The 9,255-nt window shown below is 39.8% G+C and overlaps 1 protein-coding gene across 1 annotated transcript; it reads right to left on the bottom strand.

Annotated features, from left to right (window-relative positions):
* Positions 1 to 1,142: 1,142 nt before the first annotated feature.
* Positions 1,143 to 2,866, bottom strand: LOC147619445 (plasma membrane-associated cation-binding protein 1-like). Its single transcript, XM_086773116.1, has 4 exons — positions 2,503 to 2,866; positions 2,223 to 2,315; positions 2,040 to 2,124; positions 1,143 to 1,844 (listed from the first exon to the last, which is right to left on the bottom strand). Exons 1-4 carry the CDS (start codon positions 2,605 to 2,607, stop codon positions 1,408 to 1,410), a joined length of 720 nt encoding a protein of 239 aa, XP_086629242.1. The 5' UTR covers positions 2,608 to 2,866; the 3' UTR covers positions 1,143 to 1,407.
* Between the last annotated feature and the right edge of the window lie 6,389 nt (positions 2,867 to 9,255).

The raw sequence follows: 9,255 nt of genomic DNA, 5'->3' as shown, positions 1-9,255 counted from the left end.
CCGTTGAATCTAAATTGCTTCACAAAAACTTTACTAATGGATGCTGCCCCAGATGTAAAATTGCATTGGAGGATGGTAAACATGCCTTTTGGGATTGTCCAGCCCCATCAGAGGTGCATGGGACAGGATTAGAAAATGGGTTGGACAAGGTCTAGGAATCCAAGGCTATTGGGGGGATTGGTTACTTGGAAAATGGGCATTCAATGATGAAGCTGCAGGGTTATTGTTCAATATAATCAGAGCATGCTGTTTGTGGGAAATTTGGATTACTAAAAATGCTATTGTTTTTAAGAATGCTTCTCTAACTGGTGTTGATGTGACGGATGTAATGCACAAATGTATTTGTATGTGTTGGTCTGTGATTAATGTGAATAAACTGAGATATGGCTTGGATCAGTTTCTAATGAAGCTGCAGATGACTTTCCCTGACTCATGCTGTATTCTGGGGAAGTCTCAGACATACTGGGGTTTCCTAACCCATGATTCATTTTTGCAGGTGTATGACACTGAAGGAGGCAAAATTAGATTGCTTGGGTTTGGTCCTAGAACCAGACCCTATGGCAGTGTCTATATGACGTCCCGACCGGTATCACAAGGAGAAACAAATTGATTACACTTTTGTATCATTTATAGAGAATCCAGTCGGGACCAACTGGGCCCACAGTAAAAATCTGGTCTAAGAAAGGGGACAATTTAGAAAGACAGACCCCAAGGGGGTGTAGCACTCAAGCCATGATGGAAGCTTGCATATTACTAGGGTATCAAATTTCATGGGGGCAGTCTAGTTTTTTGTTGGAATATGAGAGATGGGCTTTACTTTGTAATCTTTCAAATGAAGTAAAGAGTGAAAGTAAAGGAATGGAGCGAGTTACTTTGATGTAAACAACTCACTGGCTTTTTCGAGGTAGTATATACATTTACTATTGGTCCAAAAAAGAGGAATTTTGGGCAAGGGTTTATTTTTGACATAGCAAGTATATTATTAAAAGTTGGACATGTGACTTCAACCTTTTAACAAACTAGGTTACATTACTTTTAGCTTCAAGTGTATTTACCCTGACCTAACCTGTGTTGTTGGGAGTTCCCCCCCCCCCCCCCCCGGTACTATTAGTTTACACAGGTAAATACCGAAGAAAAAAAGGTTGGCCAAAAGCTTTATTGGCGTGTTAAAACACACCCTCTTGGAAAGGACAAATTGTAGTGTACAAACATACCAGAGCAATCAATATACCTCATTACAATATCGGCACGACAAAGAATCAAACAATAGCGCCAGGAGCTTCCTCATCAGTCTAAGGTGAAAATGGGGAGAAAATTACGGCGTGTAGGAAGCAGAGACAAGAGATCGAATGAATGGGATCAGAATCTTGCTGTGATGCAGATCAACTTATGGATGAAATCAAAAGATTATTCAATTTTCTCTGGTGGCGGAGGGGGGGCTGCTTCCTCTGGAGGTGGTGGTTCCGAGGCGATGGCTACGCCTTCTGCCAGCTTCTCAACGACAACGTCTGCAGAATCCCCTTCGGTAGTTATGATCGGAGCAGCTTCTCTCTCTTCGGCTGCTGCAGCTTCTTCCTTCTTCTCTTCTTGATCTTCGACTGCTGCGGCAGCGGCAGCGGCAGCTGCCGGGGCTTCTCCTCCTCCTTCTGCTGCAGCTGCAGGTGGCGCTGCGCTCGTAACCTCCTCCACTTCCACCTCTCTCGTCTCCTCCTTCGGCTCTTCCGGCATTGGCTCTTCCACCAAATACACTGATGCCTTCTCGAACAAATACACCACCGGCCCCGGCAATAGCGTCGGCCCAAACTTCGCCCCGGCATCACATATCACTTGTGCTCCAGGAAAGCCTGCGTATGATATCACGATAATCTCAACACTGATCTGTGATGAAGTGCTTCATTAACCCCATCATCATGTACATCATTACACATCCCCATTAAACCTTACCTTATCATCAGAAACATTATTACCATCACCATTAAATCCTAGATTCGTCAATAACTACATAAAAGCACATCAGTAACTGTTATAGATTTCATCACCTGCTTTCACCAGCTCCTGCAACACACTTTGGACTGCATCTGGATTCTCTTTGACTGTAGTTTCATTGGGCTCCTTAAGCAATTTCTGTTCACAGTAATCAAGAGGGACTCAGCAAAGTCTAACACAGGGAAAAACAAACCATATATCATTACGGATAGGTTAGAGCAAGGACATGATTTCACCTTGGCGATGAAGGTGGAGGAAGATCTGTATATCTCTACAACTTTAGGGTTCAGATCCGGGGTTTTCTCTTCAATCTCCTTGTCCAAAGACTCCTGCATGGATTTCAATTCAAGCAAGCATCATAATCATAATAATAGTCCAGTATATATTTGCAAACAACCAAAGGATACTCAACTTTGGACTATATCAGAGATGATCAAGACATCACTTGCCATCTCTCTCAAATTAAGGCGTTGAAACCCTCCAGAGGACAGATAACACACAGATTAATACACTAACCTTGGACTTATCAAAGGTTTTGCAAACCTCGGAAGCACCCTTCTTCTTTCCTTTATCAAAGAATTTCTTAATCTTGGGCAATACTTTGCTCTTCCAATAACTCATCTTGCAGAAGAGATTCAAGGCTTCACAAGCCCAAAGCCAACAGGTACCTCTGCAGGGAAGCGATGGAAGGTGAGAGGATAGTCCAAGGGGAGCTAGCAAGGTAGAATGAGCAATGGAAGGTGAGAGGATAGCCCAAGGGGAGCTAGCAAGGGATGGATAATCTGGAATGAGCAATGGTAGATATGTGAGTACTTTGTCCAAATATACAAGGTTGGCAACTACTAAGGGTCAAAAATCAAATCCAAAAGAGCTGGTGAATGGTGGGTGCCAGGTGGGATTCTCCCTGTTCTAATGAAGAGTAAGAGTACTAAAGGTGAGGGCCACACGTGTGGGGTACCATCCGAACATGGGCCTTTTGGGTTGGCTAACTTCAAACTTGGCTTTAGAAAGCTAGAGGAGCAAGGCCTTGATGAGGCTTTTCACACACATGTGGACATTGAAATCTCTCCTCCTGTCCTACATGGGTGAAAACCACATTGGAGCAATCGTTGCCCCTTTCTGTGAGCCTCATCATAGCACCAAGGCTAGGCCTAGAGCAAGACGTTACTGCCAATGCCCAGTTAACGTTTGAGCTCCCTTGCCAAGATTCTTCTGCCCTATGCCCTTGGAAAGGTGGTGTTATCTTGCAAGTTGGCCTTGGAAAGGTGGTGTTATCTTTAAAGTTGCTAGCTTTAAGCTTTATCAACAACCATAGCTTTAACCAATGCTAAAATGGTACCATATGTCATGCTTTTGGAGTATAGTTTGAAACCTACCATGGTACTATATATTAATTAAGAGACATTTCAATGTAAGTGTACTATAGTCAAAGATTGTTTTTTTATGGCAAGGATCAAAAGACATGTGACTCAAGGGTTCACCTAGGAATATGTAAGATATTATCCAAGTTCAACAAAACGGGCTTTGGTTTTCGTAGAATTACGAGGCAATTTTGCATACATAAGGAGGTACTGAGATTTGTCCCAGTAGGGTTACTTTTACAATGTAGATTTCATAAAAGTGGTGTATACATATTTGCTCTTTGACGCGTGTCATGCCTGTTTTTGAGCATTTTGGCCATAAAATACTTGCAAATTTTTAAAGTGCCCGTAGAAAATTACACTGAAATACAAAAAAAAACTTGCTATATTTCACCAAACCCGTCAGTTTTGAAGGGCAAGGGCACCCTTTAAAAATCAAGCCTGGAGCCCGTGTACATATTCACAAAAAAAGTATTTTATTAATTGAAAAATATAGTGAGATTCCCTTAAAAATAAAAACTTTAATCCCCTCCTCTATACATATTTATGTAAGACATGACTAGTACCTTAAATTTCTTCTTTAAGTCTTATGTACAAAATCACTCCCATTATAAAGAACACAATTGAAAATCAAAGACTAATTGCAAATGTTTCTCTAAAAAGATTCCCTTCAAAATACCGTAGAATTTAAGTTTTTAAAAAAAGATTCAAAATTACAATTATAAAAAATGTGATAAGCTCTTTTTGGATATATGATTTTTAAGTAAACTACTTTGTAAAGGAGTAATAAAATTAGGGTATACCTTAATAAAACTTATGTCCAATATTATGGCAAGTTGATAAAACAAGATTGTTATGTTTTATAGCTTTTTTTTTTAGATGACTGGAATTGAACACCACAACAAACACACACTACCTACTACTAATGTGCCTCACGGTATCGTCGGCAGAGAGATTTGAATCCACGACCTGAGGGGGCACTACCTACTACAACGTGCCTCACGGTATCGTCGATCCCACGACCTAAGGGAGGCATTCGAACTTTTCCATCATTTGGAATTTTTTTCATTTTTTATTTTTTGCATTTTTCAAGTAGAAGTGCTTGTTGTGATGATAATTTATCAGCTTGATAAAGGGCTTCAAAATTTGAGGCTTACACGTGTGACCCGAGATCTTCTCGAGGCGCTCTAAGTTCTGAAATTGGATAAAGGATGTTTCCTGTGCAAGTGCGACCCCAAGTCGTTAGTAAAGGACAGCAGCTTTCATGGCGACAGCACGGGCCCTCCATCATGCACCTCCCATCAAATGACGAAGTTGCGTGCCATGCCGGCCTCTCAAAGCTCACAATGCCCACCCATTGCCTCACATGCCTTGAGGCTTAGCCGGCGTGCGCAACAGTAGTTACTCGACACGGCTTCCCTGCCGCGAGCCAGCCTGAGAGCTACAGTGTGTGTGCATTAGTTAACGCCTGCTATGGACCTCAGATAATCTCCCTCCTTAGCCGCCGCCTTATCGTTAGGGTACCTTAGATAATCTGCCTCCTTAGCCGCCGCCTTATCGCTAAGGTACCTTAGATAATCTCCCTCCTTAGCCGCCGTCACCAGCCAGGAGCCGGCGCCTCCTTCCCCTGTCGTCTTCCCCCTTCCTCCAGTCGTCGCCCTCGTCCCTCCTATGGCTTAGTCGTCGCCCGAGCGTGTTTCCCGTCCCTGGCTCAAAACGAGCACGTACCACGCGCACACACAGAGAGAGAGAGGGGTACCGCACGCGCGCACAGAGAGAGAGAGAGAGAGAGAGAGAGAGAGAGAGAGGGGTGATTTTGCCCTAGTGGAGTGGTAAAGGTTGATCTCCAAATCTCGCCTTAGTGCAGTGGTAACGAAGTATGAGAGCCCCTAGATCATGCGTTCAAATCTCCCCCCTAACCTAGCTAGGTATCTAGTGTGTGCTAGTACTGTACTTTCCAATTTCAACAGTTTTTTTTTAAAGCTAGGGTATTTTTCGCAAAAATTAATAATGCTTGTTGAGAGAGAGAGGTATTAACGTCGGTAGAATGCAACACGAGAGCATATACGACCAACGGTTGGACTTGAACTCGGGTGGATCATGAGAGAAAAAGAAAGAGAGAGAGATTGACTTTGGTATGATGGGGTTTTAAATACCTAATTATGGTTTGGCACATCAAATTTGGTTTAAGAGCCCTTTTTTTTCCATTTGATAAAACATTTTCTTCAATGTTTTGGATCCAAATTATGGTCCTATTTTATTTTATTTTCTTTTGAACATATATAATGAAAAATCCACCCATGTTCCAAGTTTGTCTGCTTAAAAAATAGTTATTAACATTTTTTCAGTTGTGAGTTTTTTTTATAAATATAAACTATAACTTTCGAATATAATAAACATAGAAATTTATAGGCTTCCATTTATTAAAAAATAACACAAGCAATGGCATTTTGAAAATTATATCACAACGAGCACTCATAGTTATTAACGTTTTTCCGATTGTGAGTTTTTTTAAAAATATAAACTATAACTTTCGAATATAATTAACATAAAAATTTATAGGCTTCCATTTATTAAAAAATAACACAAGCAATGGCATTTTGAAAATTATATCACAATGAGCACTCAGCTATATAGTTTCAAAAGCAAATAACATTAAGATAAATGCTAAAATCGATAAAATGCACTAACTTTTATTGTTAGGAGATTTGCATGTATTGAAAAAAACATGAAGTCTTCAAACAAAGTTCTAATAAGACTAATTAAAAAGATATCCTAGTAGATCTATTGCCAAAGTGTCTTGCTCATCATGGGCTTATCTCTTGGGTAGTAGCGCTTTGTAGCGCTTTGGTTGTGCAGCATTATTGCTTTGGGACTAACAATTGCTTAGGGCTTGTATTGTATTGTGAGATACTCATGACTTCACTTATCTAGCCATGACTTCACTTATCTAGCCACGACCACACAACGACCACATAAGAATCCCCACCCCCTCCTCATGTTATTAATCACTCAAACTCATGGACCCATGATATACAGCCTGATATGTCAACCCATGTGAAATCCACTCTTGCCCATTCTCATATAAACTTGTACTCATGAACAAGTGGAAACTTCTATATCATGTACAAGCAAGCCACGACTTCACTTATCTAGCCACGACCACACAACGACCACATAAGAATCCCCACCCCCTCCTCATGTTATTAATCACTCAAACTCATGGACCCATGATATACAGCCTGATATGTCAACCCATGTGAAATCCACTCTTGCCCATTCTCATATAAACTTGTACTCATGAACAAGTGGAAACTTCTATATCATGTACAAGCAAGATCCAACTCTCGCTTGTCACAACATAGAGGATAGCCCCATGATCCCCAACCCTCGCGCTCCTCCCCCTCAAATAGAGCAACATGCTGATCACACTGTGCAAGACTTAACTCCCCCTTAGCACGCACGTGCGCACATGCGCGCACGCACACACACACAAGTGTTCTCTATTCTTTGTGAGGGTTGAGAGAGAAAGGGCTCTCATCTTATCTACATGAGAGAGAGAGAGAGAGAGAGAGAGAGAGAGAGAGAGAGAGAGAGAGAGAGAGAGAGAGAGATTCTTTGCTCGAGCTAGAGAGCTAGAGAAGGAGATGGAGAGAAAGAGGAAAGAGAGAGACACTCGTACATTTGAATGTAATGAAATGAAGAGTAGAGCAACAATTTTTTTGGAAAACAAGAAAAAATCTCAAGTTCCTAATTTTTTAAGACATTTTAATAGAACAAAACTTATTGAAGGGTAATGTACAATTTAAAATCCCTTTATCTAGGCAAAATATGCCCTCCATTTGATAAAATATTTTCTCCAATAATCAAAATTATGAGCCTATTTTAAATTTTTAACTTGTATACATAAAAATTTAAAGTTTACCAATAAATACACCCTATTTAATTTTACTTTTTTTAATCATAACATATTTAAAAACATAAAGTAACACTTTTGAATATATATATATTAACATAAAAATTTGTCATGTTCCTTTTATAAATAATAACTTAACCATTGATATTGTAGTTTAGATAATAGCTTAACCCACTGATATCTTGAAAATTATATAACCTATATCATAACAAGATAATTAGGTTTTAAAGATACAATTAACATCAAGATTTATGATGTTAACCTATATCATGAAAATTATATAACCTATATCATAACAAGATAATTAGGTTTTAAAGATACAATTAACATCCAAAAGTTATTCTTACAAAATTTGAGTGTATTGTAATATATTGTGAGACAATTCAGACGGCACTTCAAGAATGAGAGTGTGTCCCTATCTCATCTTTTTAAATGGCATCCCTCATCCTTACCTCTATGCTCTTCGATCAACATTGTTTCGTGACTTCACTTATCTACCCATGACCACATATCAATACACACCCCCTCATGTTACCAATCATCAAACTTATGGATCCATGCTTCATAGTCGAACACGCCCACCCTTGTAAAACGCACTATATTGCTCATTCTTATACAAAAGTGTGCTCATGGACCTAGTAATTTGTATACATAAGTGGAACCAACCTTCACAATGCATCAAAATAGTACACATGTGTATACTAAATTTAGAGCCTTTAATGATTATCATGTGCAAATCTTTCTCTGATTCCTTTATTAGTTCATACATACTTCATTATTGTAAGCCCTTAATCCTTAAGGTGAGGTTGTTTAAAAGGTAGTTCAAACAAGATATCACCGTCATATTTGATTGGAAGTTCTTCAAGAGTTTGAATTATTGTAATAAGTTGGGAAATCCATTGAATTAGTATTGCATAAAAAGATTACAACTAATGGTTGCAACTACTTCTCCCACCACTGGTGTGCTTTGGTGAGGGAGCTTTGATAATGATTTAGGAAAGGCACTCAGATGAATGGTGAAAGCACTATGAAAGTTTTGAGAACGATCTAGGAAAGGCACTAAGATGAAGGTTGTATGCACGAAGTTGAAGGTTGTATGCACTATGAAACAAGGGTGCACATGAAGTAAAGGTAGATCTCAACATTGATGATTTGAAGATGATGGATAACTGCCAAACCCATCTATATACAATGCCTAGAATGGTCATATAGAAGTGGTCGTATAGGTTGGCCACCCTACATTTGGTCTAACTAGACCCAATCGACCACATCACCAAACCCGGGCAATAATAGACTAAGTAAAACATCATTGATCTAGGCATAGCTTCCACACATATTTGTGGTCGCGTGGGTGCCTGTTGGAGCACCGTAACCTGTAGTAGACAATGTCTCTCTAGAAGCTCCCTCTACCCTTACTACAGTTTGACAATGGGATAATCAGCGCGCACTTGCATGTAGCCTATTTGGTGTGATGGTTGCGTGATGGCAAACCTATCTAAGATGTCTCTTAACCATCTAACCACATATTGCTCATTCCCGATGTGGAAAAGCCAGGATCTGCCTGTGCTGCATCTATGTGCTTATCACATACGTTTCTCCTCATATAAAGAAGGCCTTACAAAATAGAGCTAGTCGCACCCACACAATCATGATGATGAGGGTGGAGAATTGATTTCCAAAATCTCCCCTCAATAACTTTTTGGCCTAATGTTGTGATGTAATGGCTAAGATTCCTGACAAGTCTCTTTTAATGTTTCATACGCATATATGGAGAAGTGATTTTTGGAGACAGCTTTGTATCTTGCATGGGGGTGCCAACTAACTTGCACTCAACCACACCAAATGCCTTCATAATCTTCCCAACATACTTTTGTTGAGAGATAAAAATGCAAGAAAATGCAATCTAGCTCTTGCCAGTTAACACACACATTTCCTCTTGATGTTTCACGAGCTCTTTACAAAAAATAAGGCATGTCATCTGAGAGTACAAAC

The sequence above is a fragment of the Cibotium barometz genome, chromosome 33 (assembly GCF_041138505.1).
Source record: "Cibotium barometz isolate CiBa-2024 chromosome 33, ASM4113850v1, whole genome shotgun sequence".
Classification (NCBI taxonomy): domain Eukaryota; kingdom Viridiplantae; phylum Streptophyta; class Polypodiopsida; order Cyatheales; family Cibotiaceae; genus Cibotium; species Cibotium barometz.
This window is presented reverse-complemented; position numbering and strand designations above follow the sequence as displayed.

Bases quoted from the DNA above. Each gene is read 5' to 3' on its own strand.
- LOC147619445 (XM_086773116.1), bottom strand. From the start codon at position 2,607: ATGAGTTATTGGAAGAGCAAAGTATTGCCCAAGATTAAGAAATTCTTT. The intron at 2,125-2,222 runs GTGAAATCATGT...TACTGTGAACAG, and splicing joins CCTCCACCTTCATCGCCAAG to AAATTGCTTAAGGAGCCCAA. The intron at 1,845-2,039 runs GTGATGAAATCT...TATCATACGCAG, and splicing joins GCAGGAGCTGGTGAAAGCAG to GCTTTCCTGGAGCACAAGTG.